Raw genomic sequence first — 23,346 nt, forward strand, 5'->3', positions numbered from 1 at the left:
AAAATTATTATATTGAAAAGTCTATTCTATTCAAAAGGCAAATGTAAAAGGTTTTAAGGCAGTGGCTTCCCTTATAGCTCAGTTGGTAAAGAATCTGCCTGCAATGCAGGAGACCTGAGTTGATTCCTGGGTTGGGAAGATCCCCTGGAGAAAGAAATGGCAACTCACTCTAGTATTCTTGCCTGGAGAATCCCATGGACAGAGGAGCGTGGCAGGCTACAGGTCATGGGGTCGCAAGAGTCGGACATGAGTTGTCAACTAAAGAGAGAGAATGTTCATCTCAACGCTCCCATCCCTTGTCCTCAGCAACAGAGGAGGTGGTTCTGTTGTACACTGTTGTGATGTTTCAATTAATCAATGTTTCTTTACCTTAGATAATTGGATTAAAGCCTCAAGGACAACCAAGGATAGACTGTATTGCAAAGGTTAGTATTCAGAAAATAACTAAATTTCTGTTGAAGTTCTAGTGTATCTTAAAAATACTTTAAAAGTCTAATGAATTTAGTCATTTTTTTTCCCTTCCCTGTCATATTTTAAAGTCGACTGTAGTGCCATTCTTAGAATAAACTCCTCCAACCTTCTGTTTGCTAATGATAATGCGAAAAGACTTATTTTCTGTGTGCACTTAATATCACACTCTTTCCCTTTATATTTACATGTACCATATTTCATTGATTTTAATAATCAATTTCTTTTTTCTACCTGAATAACACTGAAATTGAGGCTGGCCTTGTAATTGATAGAGTCTTAATAGTGTATAAAATTTTTTCTCTCTTAATAGTACATAAATTGGTGTACATCAGTGGCATCTGAGATTTAATGAATTATGATATCTTTTCCTTAAGGTAGAGGCATTATTTTGCTCTCTTATCCCTACTTTATTTTTTCCAGAGTGCTGTGCTATATTCATTTCATAATTTCTTTGTTTTCTCTCCATGCTGCAAAGTGCAACTAAGACAAATATGTAAATGATGGGTAAGAGTTTTCAGGAGAAACTGTTAAGTTCTAAATTTAATTTTGTTACTGTGTAAAATATTAGCATTCCACCTCCAGTTAATAATGACAGAAGCGTCTTGATTGAAATGTTACATTGAAATCACTTCTGAAGTTGTTTGCCAGAGAAAACTGTAATCCCTTTTAATCATGAGTGAATTTCTTGTTTGGGCAGAAACTTGCTTGTGGTTCTCAAATCTGATCATGCCTCAGAACCACTTGGAAGATCTTTTGGGTCCCAGTTCTGCAGGTTCTGACTCAGTAGGTCTGGGGTGAGACCCCAAAGTTTGCATTTCTAACTAAGTTTCCAGCTGTTGGTGATGCTGCTGGTCTAGGACCCATACTTTGAGAACTCCTGCTTTAGAGTATCCTTATTGATGTATTTTGAGTATGTATTCATTGTTGAGAGTAGTATAAAAAGCCAGGAATTTTTGTGCTTTCTCATCTGGGTTGAAGTATGCATGTGCATACATACTTCTCATGTATACATAGGTATGTCCATAGGCAACTCACTGGATCTCCTTATGCTGTAGTCAGCTCAGTAGGAAACTTGGATAAAAAATCAGAATCTCACTTAAAACCAGATTCCGCATCTGAGCTCAGTTTTTCTTGGTATACAGATCCTTCTAAAAGTACAGTGAGCCTCTACTCTGCTGTCGTCTCTTAAGACGGAAGAAAACGTGACAGATTTAGGAAATGTGTAACTCTTTGATTGCCTTTGCTTGCAAGTCTTTCCAAGAGAAGGTTCCTGAGGCCCGGTGTGAGCCCTCAGCCAGGTGGAAGTGCCAATTTTATGACAGTGTTGTGTTTTCAGGGGAGTTTACCTCTGAAAGTGAGCAGACCGTGTAGATACACTTGAGCCAGTGAGTCTATGGAGCCAGCACCACCGTGAAAGGAGAATGAACACACACACATACGCAGGCCAGAAGGGCAAAAGCTTTCCACTCCTTTCCCAAGGTTTCATTTCTGTAAGCCTGTGGCCAGTATAAACAACTCTATGTAACTCTTCCCTTAGGGTTATAAATGGGTTTTTCTCCTTGTTTATCTGTTACATTTCTTTTGCTTCTAGAATAGTTGGGAGAAATGTTAATGAAAAATTTTGGTCTGATGACTCAGGTTTCAGTTGCTGTCCCTTTTGCTTTGAAGAGTCATGTGGAAAGTATATAAAACAATCAAAATAGAGGTTTTGTTGTGGAATATTTTTGTTTTTAGAAAAAATCACAAAATTGGAAGACATGCTTATAAAATCTTGCATTACTCATAGGCTGGTTACAAAGGAGTAACCAGGTGGCATACATAAATTTTAGAGGTGTGGCTATGTGAACAGATGGAAACATTTATTGCATATGATCATATTGCTGTTTTCCATTAGATTTGTCTATATCAAGTGTTCTTGGTGTAAATTCTTCAGTTGAATTACTTTTTATGTAATATATTTCTTTTGTCTTATATTCATAACTTTGATCTGCTTTAATTGCTTTTATACAAGTTAAGAGTTCTGGAAACACTAAAACATGGATGATAGGACATGCTCTTAAAAGTGGCCTTTAATTTTAAAGAATGGTTCCTGCAAAAGATGTAATATTCATATTTATGTCATTAGTTTTTTTTTATTCCCTTACAAAAATGAATTGTATTCGTTAAAGAAAATTTAGAAAAATACAGAAGGGAAAATTTTGGTAAATTTTTGCCCAGAGATAACCACTGCTTAGAACATTTGGTGTGTGTTCTTCAAATGATTTCCAAGTGATGATGATATAGAATAAACAGAATGCATTCATTTTAAATCTTTATTTTGTTTTCAGTGGGATTTAGTGACTGCTAGTAGAAAACCATGACATAGAGCTTTACCCTAAAGTTTATTATTGTTCAGATATACCTTTTATTGTTTCTTAATTTCTGAATGTTTATTTTCACTGAAGATATAAAATGCAAGTTTAAAAGTCTGCCAGCTTGATGGTTTTGATACAAACCAGTGGAGCAGTTGATTGAGCATGTGGCCATAACTCTGAGCTTCAGTTCCCCTCTCTAATTGATTGCACATATGAAAGGGTTGTTAGGCCTAAACAAGGTAAATATAAATTGAGTATTGTATCTGGCTGAACATACACACTGAAGTGATCAATAAACTGTAACCCAAGGAAAACCTTTTATATTTTGGGGAACATCTCTGTGTTTCTAGGAATTAAGCTCATATACTAAGGTTAAACAAAAGTAAGGTACAGAAACACATTAAAGTGACTTTTTTTCTCCTGTGTAAAATATTATTTTATAGATTTAACGTTTTTTAAATTAAGGAGTACAGCATAAGGTGGTATTTGAATAGTGGTTGAAAAAAGGCTTCCGTACTTAGCCTTGTTACCGCCTGTTCTTTTCACAATTTTTGGCCTGGATCATTAGAACTTGCCCCCCTTTTGGAGTGTCATCGCTTTAGGCTTTGCTATCTTGTCTATATTGCTTATTCATGTGTTTCTCTCACCCCCTACACACGTGCTACTTCACAGTGGTTCAGTGAAGTAAGCAGAGAGTAGGGGTTCCCTAAGAGGAGACTCTTAGTTTTGCTATAGTTTCATGTTTTCTTTCTAAAGTAGAAATTAGTTTATTCAAATCTACAATTCAAACATGTAGTATATTACTGCCTTGTGACCTTGCCACTGATTTTAATCATTTGGTGTCTTTGTCATCTACTCAGTATGTGTAAAGATACAGTCATTAATACTGGACCTATTTAGAATGTGTTACATGAAAATTTCTGTGAATTGGTTATTTTTCAAGAACACTAGGTTTGTGTTTTTATTGTGTATAAAAGTTTTTTTGAGGTATGGTTGATTTATAATATTACATAAGTTTTGGGTATACAACAGAATGATTCACAATTGTTAAATACTATACTTCATTTATAGTTATTGTAAAATATTGATTCTATTCTTTGTGCTGTACAATGAATCTTTAAACACGTGGAATAGCAGCAGTCATATAACACCTTTAATTGACCTACATGTGCTCATAAAATAATTCAAGGAAAATGTGATATTCAAATTGCATAAGAAGAGTATTAGCTCAGAGTACTTTAAATTTTCCCTTCAGTTTTTTTTATCAGCTGCATGATCCGTTCCACCTCTGACTGCAGTTACCATAGTTGTTTTGGACCTGCTGCCTCCCAGGCCCTAGTGCTACATTCTGGGTTGTGGCAGCTATTGCTTCCCAGTCTGGAAGTGCACAGTATTTTACTCATTTTAGAATTCTTTGGTCCCAGACCTACTGATGCACTCCTGCTGTCAGTGGCTAGAGAATAGGCCTTTGGTAGTTGGAACGCAGATAAGATTTTACAGACAGTGCATGAGTAGATCCAGCTATAAGTTAAAGGGACTGTCATGGAAATAAATCGGGAAATCAGGATAATTCATGTCAGGTGGTTTAAATCAACGTCAATAAGTCTCTTTTCAGAAAATCCTCTTGTAGCAAATGCAGTTGAAACAGCATTGTAGTTTCTCCATACTGTTTTTATGATTGATATTGCTTTAATAAAAACATACTTTTAAAAACTATTTTTTGTGACCTAACAAGAGTTTCTTTTGTTTTCAACTTTAGAGTGAAAGCACAGCATTTCTAGCAACTTACCCTGCCAATGGAACAATAGATTTAAAATATTTTCCATATTATGGGAAAAAACTGCATGTGAGTATTTAGAAATTCTTAAGTGGTTGAGACTCTTGGGGAACTGTCACATCTGTATTAAAATGCCAGTTGTCTGGGTCAGGTAGACATATGCCCTGTGTAATGCGTGCATCATCTATTCTGGGTTTTAAATACATTGGTGATGGCAAATGGAGACTCCAGGTCTCCAAGTGGAGCACAAGACCGGAGCGGATAAGTTAAAGGATGATTCTTTTCAAAATAGCATTTTCTCTTTCATGTCATAGAGTGTCCATATTTAAAGAAGATAGAACAGTGGTTAAGTCATTACCCAGAGATAACTATTTTTGTAGTGGAATTTCTTCCACATTTTTTCTGTAAGTGTATTTATATATATGTGTATTTTATATATATATATTTAGCATTTTATATATATAGTAGTAAACTTTTAGTTTTATTTTGAAATAATTCTAAACTTAAGTGGCTAGCACAGTACAGAGGATTCCTATTAACCTTTTGCCCAACTTGCCTGTGTTAATGTTTTACATCATTTGTCTTTATCAGTCTCCATATATATTTTTCCCATGAACCCTTTGTCATTAAGTTATGAACACGGTGCTTCTTTACACTAAATGCTCTTTACATTGAATTTCCTAGAAGTAAGGACATTATCATAATAACCATCATGTACTTAACAAAGGAAATTAGCATTAAACTGTATTAGTATCTGATCTACAGACAGTGTTGAAATGTCATCAGTTGTTCCAGTAATGTTCTTTATTGCACAGGAAAGTGTTTTCCTGGTCCAGGTTGTTACATTCTTACATCTTTAGTTGCCTATAACCTGCAGCAGTTCCTCAGCCTGTCTGCTTCATGCCCTTAACTCTTCAAAAATGAGTGCAGGCCTTTTGGGGCTTACTTTGTGGCTTATGTTCCTCAGTTTGAGTTTATCTGATGTTTTTCATGGTTAAATGTAGGTTGTGCATTTTTGGCATGAATGCCTCAGAAGATATGTCCTTTTCAGAATGGCCTGTCAGGAGGGACGTGGTGTTGAGTCCCATTGGCGGTGATGTTCACCTTGAACACTTGGTTAAGGTGGTGTCAGCCAAGTTGCCCTAATGTGAAGTTATACTTTTTTTCCTTTGTAATCAATAAGTATTATGTGGGGTGAATACTTGGAGAGTCTGTAAAACTGTTGCTCCCATGATTTTAACATTTATTGATTCGTTCCTGAATTAGTTACTAATAGAATTGTTCTCAAATGTTTTTTTCTAATTTCATCTTTCCTTTTCCCATTTACTACTTGGCATTCCACTCTAAGAAAGTGCATTTTCTTCTCCACTATTTCTTTATATCAATATAGTCTCATAGATTCTTACATAATTTAGGTGTTATATGTTATAATCATTTATTTTGGTGCTAAAAACTCTCCCCCATTTGGCTGGTGGAGACTGACTCCAGCTTCTGTGTCCTTGAGGCATATTCCCTAGATTCCTACAGCACTAACTTACTTTCTGGCACCACAAGGGCTCATCTTGTATTTTCCCTGCCTCGGACCTGGAATTAGCCCCTAGTTCCTTTTAGTGAAGGCTTGTATTTAGCAAGCACAGTGATGACAAAACAGTTATGAGTATATTTGCACCAAGTTAAACAGCAACCATAAGGATATTAGAAACCTAAGTAACATCAGTGAGGTAATCTTCCGCATGTTTATCAAACATATTAATAGATAAAAACATGTTCTTCTCAAACACCTGGAACTGTCACAAAAATTTATCATAAAAAAATGCATCTTCAAGTATTCAGTTAAGGAAAAAAAGGTAGAGGATAAAAAAATACATCTAATAGATTAAAATCTTGTTTGTTTGTTTTTTTAATTTTTAAAGAATAGGCAAGCTCCTAAAAAGTGTAGTTAAAGTTACTGGAGAAGTTGAATTAATGTATTTTCCTTTGTTTGCCAGGGGAGCTACCTGCAGCCACTAGTTGCCGTCCAGCTCAGCTTTGGTAGTGATGGTGACGTAAAAGAAGTAATGGTTGAGTGCAAGATTGATGGATCACCCAACCTAAAAACCCAGAATGACCGTGACAAGTTTTTAGGACGAGTTGCATTCAAGATCACCATGCATGCATAGTAGGAGTTAGGATGTCTCCACAGAGTAAACGTTGTGTTGTCTGTCTTCATTTTGTATCAGCGGGACCTGCCATTCCAGAATTATGAGACCGCCTTGGAGAAAGGTGGAGTGGTGCGTGACACTGGGATAACATAATGTGCTTCCAGATAATAGTGGTCCATGTCCTTCGGAGTAACTGCCTGTTGCCTCTGCTGCCTTTTGAACCATGTACAGTCACCAGATAGGGACTGTGAACACCTGATTCTGAACATGTAGGTTGGGGGTCTTGTCCAATTTTTATGTGGTTTAATTGCCAAGTGTCTAAAGCTTAATGTGCCGTGCTATGTAAATATTTTATAGATTTAACACTGGTTAACTGTCATATTTTGATGCCAGCAAGGTTTTAGGGGATAAAATGGTACCTGACCAACATCAAATGACTTTATAGCTGCAAGAAATGCAGTGTGTGGAAAAGTTCTGTACGTGAGGAGGAAAAAGGAAAATAAAAGTGGATTTGAAAGGTTGGCTTGGATGTTTTGTAAAATTATTTTTTACATGCTGAATTAGTTTGTGGATCTTTTTGACTCAGCACAATCTTTTTGCTGTAAAACATGTAAAAACAAACAGAAAGATAGTGATGGGATTATTTTTAACACTGATACTAAATCTTTTAAAGTAGTTAGATTGAAGTATTTTAGACCATAGATAAAAACAGCATTTTTAGGTTGGCCATTAGGAATACACACCTAAATTTTTATGAAATTAAATTCATAAGTTTAAATTGTGCAAGAGTTTGTGGGATCTTATGACTGCTTTTATTTAGCTGACTGTGGAGTGGACTCTAATAAAATATATAAATTGTGAAATATAAAAAACTTAGAACTTATTCAGAGCTTCAAACCAAACACTAGTTTAACTTCAGCATTGTTTGATTAGTGTCATGAAACACTTCCTCCTTCAATCTGAGGTGTTTGGTATGATTCTTTGTCATAATGTGAGCTCCTTTCTCCTCACCTGAAAAAGGTGTGCTTACCATAGGATCTGCGGTTCTTTAAAAAGCCCCCCCCCCCTTTTTTTAATTGTTACTTTTCTCCTTAAAAACCAAAGCTAGTATTTCTGAGGCTTTGTTTGTGTTAGTGCAAGCCAGGAAGAGCAGACACTCACCCAGCGGACTCAGGGATTGCTATCTGGAGAAAATCTGGGTGGTCTTGACTGACCAGGTGGGCCTTGCTGGCCCCAGAGCAGCCTACACACTTCGGTGGTTATCACTTAGCCCCGTTGGGAAGGGTGCTTATTGCTCTGCCACTAAGATCTTGGTGATTACAGATTTTCATTGTAGAAGCCTCCTTTGCCACTGAAGAAAATGATCTTTGGCATTTGTTTTTTAACTTTTTAAACATTTTAAGAAATACTTATTTTTGGCCTGGCTGGGTCTCCTTCATTGCTGCGCAGCTTTGCTCTAGTTGCAGAGGGTGGGGCTACTCTCTAATTGTGTTGTGCAGGCTTCTCACTGGGGGTGGCTTCTCGTTGCAGAGCACGGGCTCTAGGCACGTGGGCTCAATAGTTGTGGCTCACAGGACTAGTTACTCTGTGGCATGTGGGATCTTCCTGAACCAGGGATCAAACTCATGTCCCCTGCACTGGCAGGCAGATTCTTAGCCATTGGACCACCGGGGAAGTCCCTGGAGTTTATAAGTCGAACCTTTACTTTGATTTTCCTCTCAACCCTCTCTCTTAAAAGTATAAAACAAGAGGGGGTGGGGGCAGCGGTGGTGAATGGCAGGCTGCAACTAGGATATTATTTTAGTCGGCTAAGCGTGAACAGGGCCTCAGCAGCTATCACTTAAATTTGTACTTTTGTATCTTTCAAAGTGTAGGGTGGGTAGAAATTTTGTTTTAAGGAGTTTAGGTAAAAGCAAAGTACTTCTCAGAACACGTGATAATACTTGAGATATCCAAAGTAGGTTGCGTGGGTTTCGGAGAGAAAGGGGCGTACACAGGAGTCACATCTGTGCCTCCTTGGTTCAGGAGGCTGGCCATGGCTCAGCCCAACTGCCTGTGACCTTAGTTGACATACCAACTTTTCCTAGCTCTGTTTTGTGTTGAAATTAGAGGTGTTTAACAGCTTCTTCCGGAGAAGGCAATGGCACCCCACTCCAGTACTCTTGCCTGGAAAATCCCATGGACGGAGGAGCCTGGTGGGCTGCAGTCCATGGGGTTGCGAAGAGTCGGACACGACTGAGTGACTTCACTTTCACTTTTCACTTTTCATGCATTGGAGAAGGAAATGGTAACCCACTCCATTGTTCTTGCCTGGAGAATCCCAGGGATGGGGGAGCCTGGTGGGCTGCCGTCTATGGGGTCACACAGAGTCGGACACGACTGAAGTGACTTAGCAGCAGCAACAGCTTCTTCACAAGCCTGCTGTGGGCCAGGTAGTTTCCAGACTGAGGATAAAGAAATGAAGCAATGTGGTCTCTTGAAGATCTTAAACTGGAAGGAAGCAGGCTCTGAGATGATGGCAGGTATGTGCAAGGGAGCTGGGGAGGCCTAGGTCACTCACAGGTACCCCAAGTTAGTCAGTGTGGGCAGGGGCTGGGTCTGTCTGGAATGGACACAGGCTGACCAGGAGTGAATGGAGCCCTGGATGTGTGTTGAGTCTGCATTTTTGCTCCATTTCAGGTTTTTCTTAGAACTTCACAGGTATCTTGTTAACATGCAGATTCTGATTCCCTAGGAGACACTCTACACTGAGCAACCTCCTCAATGATGCTTATTCACAGACCACAGTTTGACTAGCAGGGGACAAAGAACTAAAGACAGCTTTGCATCCTCAGCGGCTGAGTCTGGCACTAGGTTCATTACTGGATGGAGAAGATTAAACTGTCAGTTGACATTAACTTGTACTTAAAAATTCAACAGGTATGTTATTAATACATTTCTAGCTGAAAGAAAATTATGGGTTAAGTTTCTAAATTTCCTTAGATCTCCAAACTTGGGAATTTTGTGTTTTTTTTTTTTTTTTTTTTAAAATACTGCTGCTGCTAAGTTGCTTCAGTCATGTCCGACTCTGCAGCCCCATAGATGGCAGCCCACCAGGCTTCTCCATCCCTGGGATTCTCCAGGCAAGAATACTGGAGTGGGTTGCCATTTCCTTCCCCAGGGGATCTTCCCAACCTAGGGATCAAACCCACATCTCCTGTGTCTCCTGCACTGGCAGGCAGGTTCTTCACCACAGCACCACCTTGGGAAGCCCATACTGTATCATAGTGTCTCAGTACATAGTATCTTTTAGTCGGGTTTTCTGTTCTTTCCCTATCCCCCATATGCATAGTTAGTCCTATAACTTAAGCGCTGTTCTCCTTTCTTAGTGGTAACTTTGCCCCCATGTGCAGCAGTGAGATAAGAAAGGTTGGTCTGCCCTCTTCATGAAACCCAACAGGACTGCCCTGTCACTAAAGGTACAGCCCTGTAAGGAGGACTTCCCAGATGCTAGATAGAATCTGATGGAAGAGAGAAATTCATGTAGAATCCACGATCCTTCATTGTGGAAGGAGGGGTAGGGGGAATTGGACTTAAATCTTGATTTGCATTTGATTGCTTGGAAATCTTTGGTGTGGTCCTTACTCTTCTGAGCTCCAGTTCTCATTTTAACTGTAAAATGAAGCTATTGCCACCCTTCGGGGCTGTGAAGATTAAACGGGGAAATAGACCACACCAACATGTAGTGTTATTGTTCAGTCTCTCAATGGTGTATGATTCTTTGCAAGCCCAGGGATGGTAGCCCATCAGGCTCCTCTGTCCATGGAATTTTTCAAGCAAGAATACTGGAGTGGGTTGCCATTTCCTCCTCCAGGGGATCTTCCCCACCCAGGGATCAAACCTGTGTCTCCTGCATTGCAGGTGGATTCTTTACCACTGAGCCACCAGGGAAGCCCACCAACATGTAGTAATTGTTGACAGATGTTTGTTTCCAAGGACTTCCCGCTCCTTTTGAGGTTACCGGGTTTTCAGTAACTTGGGATAGTGTAACTACTGTGTTGCTGCTGCGTTGAAGGATTGTTTATTACTGAGAAGGGCATGGTAAAGAAGGAGTTGAAAGTCTTTTTGGCTGCCTATGATCCTGTGCAGTGGATTTGTATGGAGAGAGGGGGACACAAGTGAATTTGAAACTGTCAGTCCACATGAATTTGAATTTCAAAGGGTTATTCTTGCTTTAATAAAGTTATCAAGTTGTCATTTAAAGAAGGCTGAATAGAATTTGCTATGTTGATATCAGTTTTCTAGCCCCCTTGATCCCGCCCTGAAGGAGCTGTGTTTCGAGCAGTGGGTCTTCATGTGCGCCTCTCTGAGATCGGCCGGAGGGTGACTCCCTCTAGGGAGGGAGAATCTGTTCCCGGAGGGCTTCCTTCACCCTGGAAGTGACACAAGGAGATCAGGGTCTTACTTCCTGAGCAAACCGGTTTCCTCCCAGTGGCTTCTTTTCAAATTAAGTCCCTATAGAACTTCTCAAGAGTGATTTTGGGATTTGTGTTCAGAAGCATAGAGCAGTCTTTGACACCTGTCACAAGTGGCAGGATTTCTCTGTTGAGGACAAGCTTACTTTTTTTTTTTTTTCCATTTATTTTTATTAGTTGGAGGCTAATTACTTTACAATATTGTAGTGGTTTTTGTCATACATTGACATGAATCAGACGTGGATTTACATGTATTCCCCATCCCACCTCCCTCTCCACCCGATTCCTCTGGGTCTTCCCAGTGCACCAGGCAGAAACAGAATTCTCTAGGGAGTCAAGACTTGTAAGAGCTGATATCTAAGAGTGAAAACCAAAGCAGAGCATGTCTCCTAACCCACTCTTTTAAGATTATTTGTGTGGTCTTGGGATAACTCAGAAGAGCCTTGATAGAATAAATCGGATCTGACTGGTGACCAAGCGGCTAGTGAGAGACTATCATTAGTTGTGGATTTGCTTGAAGACAGGCCCACTACCCACTCAGATACGTATCTGTTTGGAGTGCAGTTCTGCTGGTTACAAGAAACCCTGAGAAAACCGGGAGGCGGGGCTACTGGCTCAGTGAATCTGGGGTGGTGCTGAGCTCCCAGAAGCCTTGTGCTGACACATGGAAGGGTCCCTTCTGTTCTGCAGGTCAGAGCCCCAGGTCTCTTAATGCCAGAGCCAAGGGAGAAGGGTGGGTGACATCAAGCGGCAGGCATGGATACCACATGGTTGTTTTTTTTTTCCGCATTAACCTTGTTCCTTACGGTTTTCCCTCTGGGTGGCTGAGAACAGCTGGGGGGTGGTGTGGAAAGGATGGATTTCTTGCAGAATTATGTGCACCCTCAGATAAGAGCTCTGCTGGGGTGGGGAAGGAGTTGATATGTTGAGACTATATGACAGGGTGGAGGGTGGCCAGTGATAACTGGAGTGAAACTAAGGGCCAGGGAGAAAGAGCCAAATGTGGTGTGGCAGGCAGACAAGTTGACAGAGATGACTGAAAATTCAGAGCGCTTTCTGAGACCATTCATCCAGGTTGGATCTGCTGTGGATGAGATCACTGTGGTCAGTGGCATTTGGGCCCCCATGACCTCTGTCAGGACCTGTGCTCCTGTTGCATCATGTGGCAGTAAGGACGTTGCAGATGAAACTAAGGATTTACTTATCAGTTGACTTTAAAATGACATTATCCTGGATCATCCAGAGGGCTCAAGGTAAGCCTCTGCCTGAGGCAGAGGATGAGATGGTTGGATGGCATCACTCAATGGACATGAATTTGAGTAAACTCCAGGAGTTGGTGATGGACAGGGAGGCCTGGTGTGCTACAGTCTGTGGGGTTGCAAAGAGTCAGACACGACTGAGTGACTGAACTGAACTGAGGCAGAAGTCAGGTCCCAAGTGTAGGAAGATACTGTTGCTATCCTGATGAAGAGGGCTGTGTGGAAATGGGAGAAGGAATCAAACTCTGGAAGCCAAGTTTTCTCAGTCCTCCAGAGAAGAGTTCAGCCCAGCCCACATTGTGCCTACAGCCCTGTGAGCCCCCAAGACTGCCGATCACAAAAATGGAGACAATAAATAAATGAGTATTATCTGAAGCCACTAAATTTGTGGTCATTTGTCATAGCTAATGGAAAGCTAAGATGGTCATTTTCTCAGTGAAGTTTGTATGCTCCGACCCAGTACTTCTCAAGTCTAGGGTATATGTGATTCATCAAGGAATCCTATTTAAAATGCATATTCTGGACTTCTCTGGTGATCCACTAGGTAAGAATCTGTCTGCCAATGCAGGGGACATGGGTTTGATCCCTGGTACAGGAAGATCTGACATGCCAGTGGGCCAGCTAAGCCCATGCACTCCAGCTACTGAGCCCGCACACCCTGGAGCTCTCTGTAACAAGAGAAGCCACCACAATGAGAAGCCCCACTCGCCACAACTAGAGAGAGACTGTGTAGCAACAAAGACCCTAAAAAACAAAACTATAAACTCTTCTGATGCAGCCATGTCTGGGGTGGGGCCTGAGAGTCTGCGTTCCTGATATGCTCCCATCTGCTGCTCCCAGGAGCACCTTTGCCCACAAGGTCTTGTGCATCCTGGTCAGTGTACGGCCTGGAATTCAGAGCCAGGGCAAAGGAGGGAGGGAGGGAGAACTGACTGGAGAAAGGCCTAGTATACATATGATGCTGTGGGACAGTATTCACAGAGGTTGAAGTGGAGAGGAGCCCTGTGTTACGAGCCCCTGACGTTTACGTCTTGAGCTTCATAGCTGTGGTCCGTGGCCTGCATGGCAGGCAGGACCTTGATAAAGGGTGGGATGTTTCCATGTCCTTTGCTTTTCTCTGAGGCCTTAGAGCTGGCAGCCATTGGTGCTACCTTCCTGAGGTAGTCAGACTGATGGTGCCAGCCTGGCATTTAGCAGTGTCCTTGCCAGCACCCCCTTTCTCCCAGCTGAATAGAAGGTCAGCATCTGGAGGCCACTGGCTTGGAGATGAAGGGAACTCACCTCATCAACACACTGCAAAGTTGCTATCACTTAGAAGGAATGGTCATTCATTAAAAAAAAAAAAAAAGAATTCAGACTTCCCTGGCAGTTGAGTGATCAAGACTCTGCACTTCCAGGGTAGAGGTTTGATCCCTGGTCAGGGAACTAAGATCCCACATGCTTCAAGGCACAGCCTACAAAGTTTTAAAAAATTAAAAAATGTTTTAAATGTGTATCAGGAAGTGTACTAGGATCTTGGGACACATAGGGGATCAAAACAAGATCCCCGTCCTCATGTAGCTCACAGCCTAATAACTACGGCGAGGCTGAAGCTGCTTCTGGCAGGCTCTGTGTGGGTGGCTGTAATTGCTGCTTTTCCAGGAGGCAGTGGCCTCCCGCCAGGGTGGGCTGCTCCCCCTGCTATGCTTGCCTTCTGCCTCTAGCCAGCACTCACCAGGTCTGGGGAGCCTCCTCTGAGGAGACTCGTTGGAACTGACTTTAAATGGCTTTAAGTTAGGATCTACCCAGAAGGATGGCCGTAACCACGTCTGCAGACCCAGTCTTCAGAATGCTCTCCTTTTATAAATCCTTTGAGAAAAAGGATTGTGGAAGGCTCTGTCAGATCCCTAACTCCAGCGGACAAGAAGTTTAGCAGGTATAGAACATGCAGAATTCAAAAATCTGTATTAACTGGGAAAGAATAGTGTGATATTTGTAAGTATGTTGCAAGTATAAGAAACACATGTTAGCATTTAAATGTAGTGCAAGGGCTCCTGGAAAGCCTCCTCTGGTCTCTGGGGTTTCACAGAGAAGCAGCTGTTTTTAAAGAGTGTCCCAGAATCTATCCCAGAGAGTTAATGAGGCACCCCAAATAAAGTGATTTCCCAGCAGACCCCAAGGATCAGCCAGATATGGGGTGCCCCAGACCTCTGTGACAGCCTTACTGGAGGAACCCCAACCAGTCAACTGTGTTGATACTGCAGATGCAAACAGCAGTGCATTTTTCTCTTTATAGTCTGGATGGGTGTATTTTTGACCCTGAGCGTTCTGATTAGGGGTGGCCTGGGCAGAGGAGCACAGCCTGTCCTTTGGGCTGTTGCAGATATGCCTAGTTGAGTCTTTCTAGACTCTTTTCTCTTATAGATTATTACAGAATATTGAGTGCTGTACAGTAGGTGTGACTGCTGATAGAAGCAAGGTCCGATGCTGTAAAGAGCAATATTGCATAGGAACCTGGAATGCTAGGTCCATGAATCAAGGCAAATTAGAAGTGGTCAAACAGGAGATGGCAAGAGTGAATGTCGACATTCTAGGAATCAGCGAGCTAAAATGGACTGGAATGGGTGAATTTAACTCAAATGACCATTATATCTACTACTCTGGGCAGGAATCCCTTAGAAGAAATGGAGTAGCCATCATGGTCAACAAGAGAGTCCAAAATTCAGTACTTGGGTGCAATCTCAAAAACGACAGAACTAACACCCAAAAAAGATGTCCTTTTCATTATAGGGGACTGGAATGCAAAAGTAGGAAGTCAAGAAACACCTAGCAAATTTGGCCTTGGAGTATGCAATGAAGCAGGGCAAAGGCTAATAGAGTTTTGCCAAGAGAACGCACTGGTCATAGCAAACACCCTCTTCCAACAACACAAGAGAAGACTCTACACATGGACATCACCAGATGGTCAACATCGAAATCAGATTGATCATATTCTTTGCAGCCAAAGATGGAGAAGCTCTATACAGTCAGCAAAAACAAGACTGGAAGCTGACTGTGGCTCAGATCATGAACTCCTTATTGCCAAATTCGGACTTAAATTGAAGAAAGTAGGGAAAACCACTAGACCATTCAGGTATGACCTAAATCAAATCCCTTATGACTATACAGTGGAAGTGAGAGATAGATTTAAGGGACTAGATCTGATAGAGTGCCTGATGAACTATGGACAGAGGTTCATGACATTGTACAGGAGACAGGGATCAAGACCATCCCCATGGAAAAGAAATGCAAAAAGGCAAAATGGTTGTCTGAGGAGGCCTTACAAATGCTGTGAAAAGAAGCGAAAAGGAAAAACAAAGGAGAAAAGAAAAGATATAAGCATCTAAATGCAGAGTTCCAAAGAATAGCAAGGAGAGATAAGAAAGCCTTCCTCAGAGATCAATGCAAAGAAATAGAGGAAAACAACAGAATGGGAAAGACTAGAGATCTCTTCAAGAAAATTAGAGATACCAAGGGAACATTTCATGCAAAGATGGGCTCAATAAAGGACAGAAACGGCACGGACTAACGGAAGCAGAAGATACTAAGAAGAGGTGGCAAGAATACACAGAAGAACTATACAAAAAAGATCTTCATGACCCAGATAATCACAATGGTGTGATCACTCACCTAGAGCCAGACATCCTGGAATGTGAAGTCAAGTGGGCCTTAGAAAGCATCACTATGAACAAAGCTAGTGGAGATGATGGAATTCCAGTTGAGCTGTTTCAAATCCTGAAAGATGATGCTGTGAAAGTGCTGCACTCAATATGCCAGCAGATTTGGAAGACTCAGCAGTGGCCACAGGACTGGAAAAGGTCAGTTTTCATTCCAATCCCAAAGAAAGGCAATGTGAAAGAATGCTCAAACTACTTCACAATTGCACTCCTCTCACATGCTAGCAAAGTGATGCTCAAAATTCTCCAAGCTAGGCTTCAGCAATACATGAACCATGAACTTCCAGATGTTCAAGCTGGATTTAGAAAAGGCAGAGAAATCAGAGATCAAATTGCCAACATCTGCTAGATCATCTAAAAAGCAAGAGAGTTCAAGAAAAACATCTATTTCTGCTTTATTGACTACGCCAAAGTCTTTGACTGTGTGGATCACAATAAACTGTGGAAAACTCTGAAAGAGATGGGAATACCAGACCACCTGACCTGCCTCTTGAGAAACCTGTATGCAGGTCAGGAAGCAACAAGTAGAACTGGACATGGAACAACAGACTGGTTCCAAATAGGAAAAGGAGTTCATCAAGGCTGTATATTGTCACCCTGCTTATTTCTCTTATATGCAGAGTACATCATGAGAAACGCTGGGCTGGAAGAAGCACAAGCTGGAATCACGATTGCTGGGAGAAATATCAATAACCTTAGATATGCAGATGACACCACCCTTATGGCAGAAAGTGAAGAGGAACTAAAAAGCCTATTGATGAAAGTGAAAGAGGAGAGTGAAAAAGTTGGCTTAAAGCTCAACATTCAGAAAACTGAGATCATGGCATCTGGTCCCATCACTTCATGGGAAATAGATGGGGAAACAGTGTCAGACTTTATTTTTTGGGGCTCCAAAATCACTGCAGATGATGATTGCAGCCATGAAATTAAAAGATGCTTCCTCCTTGGAAGGAAAGTTATGACCAACCTAGATAACATATTAAAAAGCAGAGACATTACTTTGCCAACAAAGGTCCGTCTAGTCAAGGCTGTGGTTTTTCCAGTGGTCATGTATGGATGTGAGAGTTGGATTGTGAAGAAAGCTGAGTACCGAAAAATTGATGCTTTTGAACTGTGTTGTTGGAGAAGGCTCTTTGAGAGTCCCTTGGATTGCAAGGAGATCCAACCTGTCCATCCTAAAGGAGATCAGTCCTGGGTGTTCATTGGAAGGACTGATGCTGAAGCTGAAACTCCAAGACTTTGGCCACGTGATGCGAAGAGTTGACTCATTGGAAAAGACCCTGATCCTGGGAGGGATTGGGGGCAGGAGGAGAAGGGGACGACAGAGGATGACATGGCTGGATGGCATCACTGACTTGAAGGACATGAGTCTGAATAAACTCCAGGAGTTGGTGATGGACAGGCAGGCCTGGCGTGCTGCGATTCATTGGGTCAGAAAGAGTCAGACACGACTGAGCGACTGAACTGAACTGAACTGAACTGATAGAGTAGGTTCTTATTGTTTACCTATTTTATACATAGTAGCAGTTCAGTCTTTTTATTTTAAACATATATTTATTTAGCTTCACTGAGCCATGTGAGATCTTTAGTTGCGGCATGTGAGATCTAGTTCCCTGGCCTGGTATGGAACATGAGCACCCTATACTGGGAGCTCGGAGTTTTAGCCACTGAACCACCAAGGAAGTCCCATTTGTCATTTTGATGATGGCCTGGCACACTTCCCACTTTACTCCGTGTGTCGCCATTTTTTGAGAGTCTAGTATTCTAGGGCTTCTGAAGTAGTAGTCTCCTGAGGCTGCACTCAGTCTCTTCCTGGCCTGACTGTCCCCAGCCTGCCCAGAATGTGCCTCTGTCCACAGCAGTCCTGCCTCAGGGTCGTGTGGCTCCACACTCCTGCTCTCTGTTCTCAGGCCTGTCCGGGCAGTGGCTCTTTGCTGGTCACTGTCTGTCTGTTCTATTTAGACCTAGTCATTTGTGCTGTTTCATGACGCCGAAGCATCAAGTCTGTGAAATATGTATCTTTTCTTCCCCCAGGCCAGGAACCTACCCTCTGCGCGCCTCTGGTCTCTTGCCCTCCTACCTGGGGCTGCCTGTGACATCCCACCCTCTGAGGCATCTGAAGCCCCTGCACCTATTGTGCTGACTTCTGGCCATACACACTTTGCCCCAGTTCCTGAGGGCTGTTGCTCAGAATTTAACATTCCTGCCCCGGGGCGAGGCACGTTCCCATCCTAGTTTCCCCTGAAGTGCCTGGGAGGCGCTGGAGGGCACGGCGGAGGCTGCCCTCCACAGTGAGGATGAGAAAAGTCCAACCAGGGACTTGCTTTTAGTGGAGTTCCACTGGAGATCCAGGTCTTTGCTCAGACCTGCCCTCCCATACTGAAAAGCATGCCTGTTTTTCTTAAGCACCCAGTCCTCCACCACTGTGCACCTAAAACAGCGTTACTCCAGAATGCAAATGTTTCTACTTACAAGAAAGTCTCCTTCAGCAGGGCTGCTGCAGGTAAGAGGGGGTGTCCATGGTCTCTGCTTGCACTGACCCCTCTCTGCCTGGCCCCATCACAGCTCCTGGCTATTGCCCACCTCAGGCTATGTGATCCAGGCGAAGCTGCCATACCGGTCAGCTTGCAGGGGTGAGGAGTTGCTTGAGCCGAGCTCATCTGCATGGTCTTTGCAGCCCCACGAGTTGGTGTTGGGGTAGCATGGTCCCAGGCTGGCCCAAGGAGTGTGAACCCCAAGACACAGGTCAGGAGAAGTGCTGACCTGGGCTGGAGGGCTGGGGGCAGTGAGGAGTCCAGCAGCTGCTGGGGACCATCTGGCCACCATCTGGGGAGAACTTGCCTGAGAAAGGAACCCGCGGGGTCAAGAGATGGGCAGGGAGGCAAACAGGAGACTTTTGGGTACAGCCATGCCACCTTCAGACACCGCCTGCTGGGGACCCCACTTCTAAAAGATGCTGCCCTCCCTTGGAGAGGCGGGGGCAGGAGAGAAGGGCTTTGTTTTAGGCATCAGTCTTTCTTTCCTTTGCCACTGTCCCAGCTTGCTGCACAGACCTCAAAACCGTCTTCTCATTCACAGGAAGACCCAGAGAACTGACCACCCATACCCTCACCACCGACCAACTCTGAGCCAAGAAATGACAGACAACCCATTTGACCTGGATTTCTTGGTGTAAAACATAAGCTTACACCAGAATGGAAAAGACTGCCTTAAAGGGGCCTGGACTGGCTCTCACTGATCCTTAGGAGTACAACCTGGAGCTTGGCAGCTCACCCTCAATCCTGGCTCTGCCCCTCACTCGAGCTGTGTGACCTTGGACAGTAACTTCTCTGTTTCTCAGCTTTGTTTGTAAACTAGAACAGTGTCTTAGAAGAATGCCTGGCCATTAGTGCCCAATGCCTTAGCTACTTAATACTGGTTTCCTTTTTTTTTGGCCAAATTTCATGGTTTTAGTAACAGGCACACAGTGTGCACAGAAGCTGTCCGTTTTCTTTGGTGCGGAGCCTGGCTTGGGGATTGATGACCAGCTGGGCTGCGGTCTCCACAACAGCTTGGCAATTCTTGGAGGAGCTGTGAGCAGTCTTGAGCACCGTGAGGTCTGTTGCCCATCAGCAGCACTTCGGGGTCTTTGATGGGCACCGAGACCTGGCCCTTGAATCTCTAACGCACCCTGTTATCTGTGCCAGTTCTGTTTCAGTTTAAAAAAAATTTTTTTTTAAATTTATTTGGCTGCCTTGGGTCTTAATGGTGGTACATGGGCTTGGTTGCTCTGCAACACACGGGATCTCCCCAACCAGGGATGGAACCTGTGTCCCCTGCATTGCAAGGTGGATTCTTAACCACTGGACCACCAGGGAAGTCTCTCCACTTCATTTTGACTTAAGGGTCTGACTGGTGCTGGATCAGCTGCCTGGTCTCTCTTTGATGATCTAGGTCTTCACATGGGGTCTGAGGGTGGCCATGAGTCACATAGGAAACGACTGCCTCCTCTGTAGGCAGCACTGAGGAACAGAGCTGCTACGACTAGAAAAGATTTGTTATTTAGGAACAGAGGATTTCTGTCTTCCCCCAAGAGCCTCCCTGGCCGAGGCACATTGCTGCACTCTGACCCCTGCGGACATTTGGAGCCCACTTTTCAGCTAGGGAGACTTGCTCGGGGCTGACCGTGGTTCGCTGGGATAGAGGAGAAGCATCTTCCCCATCCAAGACTAGCCACTAATTCAGTGTACCAATGACTAAAAGAGTGGTGCATCCTTGGCCTGTGAACCACCTATGGGTGCAGAGAACAGGAAAGCAGGTTGTGTGCCTGGCCCAGGAGACTTTTTAAATGGACTTATCCCTGGGCTGGTTCACCTTTTAAACCAGGCATCTTAAGTGACTCTTTAAACTTCCCTTATGATTATACGGTGGAAGTGACAAATAGATTCAAGGGATTAGATCTGACAGAGTGCCTAAAGAACTATGGACGGAGGTTCATGGTGACATTGTACAGGAGGCAGACCATCCCCAAGAAAAAGAAATTCAAAAAGGCAAAATGGCTGGCTGAGGAGGCCTTACAAATAGCTGAGAAAAGAAAAGACGTGAAAGGTGAAGGAGAAAAGGAAAAATATATCCATTTGAATGCACAGTTTCAAAGAGTAGCAAGGAGAGATAAGAAAGCCTTCCTCAATGATCAGTGCAAAGAAATAGAGGAAAACAACAGAATGGGAAAGACTAGAGATCTCTTCAAGAAAATTAGAGATACCAAGGGAACATTTCATGCAAAGATGGGAACAATAAAGGACAGAAATGGTACGGACCTAACAGAAGCAGAAGATATTAAGAGGTGGCAAGAATACACAGAAGAACTATACAAAAAAGATCTTCATGACCCAGATAATCACAATGGTGTGATCACTCACCTAGAGCCAGACATCCTGGAATGCAAAGTCAAGTGGGCCTTAGGAAGCATCACTATAAACAAAGCTACTGGAGGTGATGGAATTCCAGTTGAGCTGTTTCAAATCCTAAAAGATGATGCTGTGAAAGTGCTGCACTCAATTGCAGCCAATTAAGCCGACTGTGCTCTTTTCCTCATGGGGGCCCAGTGTGCAATGGCTGCAAACAGCAGCCTCCTTGGTAGTGTATGCAACCTGTTGCCTGTACAGGTAGCCCTAAGGGACCTTGGAGACAACTCTTCCTAGTGGGCATTCATGACTGGCCTGCTGTTTCTCAATCTAGACTCCAGACAGGTATGCGTGGTGCCTTTGGAAAGCCTCAGGGCACAGTGGCCAGGGTCCACATTGGCCAGGTCATAATGTCCATCCACACCAAGCTGCAGAACAAGGAGCATGTGATTGAAGCCCTCCGCCGGGCCAAGTTCAAGTTCCCTGGCCGTCAGAAGATCCACATCTCCAAGAAGTGGGGATTTACCAAGTTCAATGCGGATGAATTTGAGAACATGGTGGCAGAAAAGCGACTCATCCCGGACGGCTGTGGGGTCAAATACATCCCTAATCGTGGTCCCCTGGACAAATGGCGGGCCCTGCACTCATGAGCATCAGCTCTGTTCCCTCCTTAATCACGCTCACCAATAAATGCTATTTCCTGTCAAAAAAAAAAAAAGAAAGTGCTGCACTCAATATGCCAGCAAATTTGGAAAACTCAGCAGTGGCCACAGGACTGGAAAAGGTCAGTTTTCATTCCAATCCCAAAGAAAGGCAATGCCAAAGAATGTTCAAACTATTGCACAATTGCACTCAACTCACACACTAGCAAAGTCATGCTCAAAATCCTCCAAGCCAGGCTTCAACAGTACATGAACTGTGAACTTCCAGATGTTCAAGATGGATTTAGAAAAGGCAGAGGAACCAGAGATCAAATTGCCAACATCTGCTGGATCATCAAAAAACCAAGAGAGTTCCAGAAAAACATCTACTTCTGCTTTATTGACTATTCTAAAGCCTTTGTGTGGATCACAATAAACTGTGGAAAATTCTGAAAGAGATGGGAATACCAGACCACCTGACCTGCCTCCTGAGAAATCTGTATGCAGGTCAAGAAGCAACAGTTAGAACTGGACATGGAAAAACAGACTGGTTCCAAATTGGGAAAGGAGTACGTCAAGGTTGTATATTGTCACCCTGCTTATTTATCTTATATGCAGAGTACATCATGAGAAATGCTGAGCTGGAAGAAGCACAAGCTGGAATCAGATTGCCGGGAGAAACATCAATAACCTCAGATATGCAGATAACACCACCCTTATGGCAGAAAGTGAAGGACAACTAAAGAGCCTCTTGATGAAAGTGAAAGAGGAGAGTGAAAAAGTTGGCTTAAAGCTCAACATTCAGAAAACTAAGATCATCCAGGGCCATCACTTCATGGCAAATAGATGGGGAAACAATGGAAACAGTGAGAGACTATTTCTTTTGGCTCCAAAATCACTGCAGATGATGATTGCAGCCATGAAATTAAAAGACACTTGCTCCTTGGAAGAAAAGCTATGACCAACGTAGACAGCATGTTATTAAAAAGCAGAGACATTGCTCTGCCAACAACGGTCAATCTAGTCAAAGCTATGGTTTTTCCAGTGAGAGTTGGACTATAAAGAAAGCTGAAGGAGAAGGAAATGGCAACCCACTCCAGTATTCTTGCCTGGAAAATTGCATGGACAGAGGAACCTGGCAGGCTACATACAGTCCATGGGGTCGCAAAGAGTCGGCCACAGTTGAGCACATCAGCAATTGATCTGAGACTCAATCCCTTCTCCCCAGTTCCCAAACTTCAGTCTACCAGACTGACAGACCCCCATGCTTTCAACCCACCCGTGCCCACCTTTGTCCTCCATTCCTCGGGGCTTAGGTTCCTTAAAGAATCTGAGTGCTTGGGGGACAAATTAGTTGGGAAAGGCCTCGACTCTTGTTCATATACAAGAAAATTGATAATGAGGAGGATGACAACCCCCCACCCCTCCGTGCAATGAATCCCATTAAAAAAAAAAGAAAGCTGAGCATGGAAGAATTGATGCTTTTGAACTGTGGTGTTGGAGAAGACTCTTGAGAGTCCCTTGGACTGCAAGGGATCCAACCAGTCCATCCTAAAGTAAATCAGTCCTGAATATTCATTGGAAGGACTGATGCTGAAGCTGAAACTCCAATACTTCGGCCACCTGAAACGAAGAACTGACTCATTGGGAAAGACCCTGATGCTGGGA

General features: G+C 43.1%; 2 protein-coding genes and 1 non-coding gene across 3 annotated transcripts in view; all 3 read left to right on the top strand.

The window, feature by feature from the left end:
• ATP1B3 (ATPase Na+/K+ transporting subunit beta 3) overlaps nt 1-7,265 on the top strand; it is a 34,632-nt gene extending 27,367 nt beyond the window's left edge. Inside the window, exons 5-7 of the mRNA XM_043874569.1 lie at nt 375-425; nt 4,585-4,671; nt 6,591-7,265. Coding sequence (XP_043730504.1) covers nt 375-425; nt 4,585-4,671; nt 6,591-6,761 — 309 coding nt within the window. The 3' untranslated portion in view covers nt 6,762-7,265. The remainder of the gene's footprint in view (nt 1-374; nt 426-4,584; nt 4,672-6,590) is intronic.
• Nucleotides 7,266-21,191: 13,926 nt separating this feature from the next.
• Nucleotides 21,192-21,326, top strand: LOC122676246. Its single transcript, XR_006335519.1, has one exon. It is a non-coding gene; the product is annotated as a small nucleolar RNA SNORA70 (small nucleolar RNA).
• On the top strand, nt 21,193-21,755 carry LOC122675562 (60S ribosomal protein L10-like). Its single transcript, XM_043874475.1, has one exon. It carries the CDS (start codon nt 21,277-21,279, stop codon nt 21,685-21,687), a length of 411 nt encoding a protein of 136 aa, XP_043730410.1. The 5' UTR covers nt 21,193-21,276; the 3' UTR covers nt 21,688-21,755.
• The last annotated feature ends 1,591 nt before the right edge of the window (nt 21,756-23,346 follow it).

The sequence above is a fragment of the Cervus elaphus genome, chromosome 19 (genome assembly GCF_910594005.1).
Source record: "Cervus elaphus chromosome 19, mCerEla1.1, whole genome shotgun sequence".
NCBI lineage: Eukaryota > Metazoa > Chordata > Mammalia > Artiodactyla > Cervidae > Cervus > Cervus elaphus.

Coding starts and splice junctions, on each gene's coding strand:
- LOC122675562 (XM_043874475.1), top strand. CDS start 21,277: ATGCAACCTGTTGCCTGTACAGGTAGCCCTAAGGGACCTTGGAGACAA.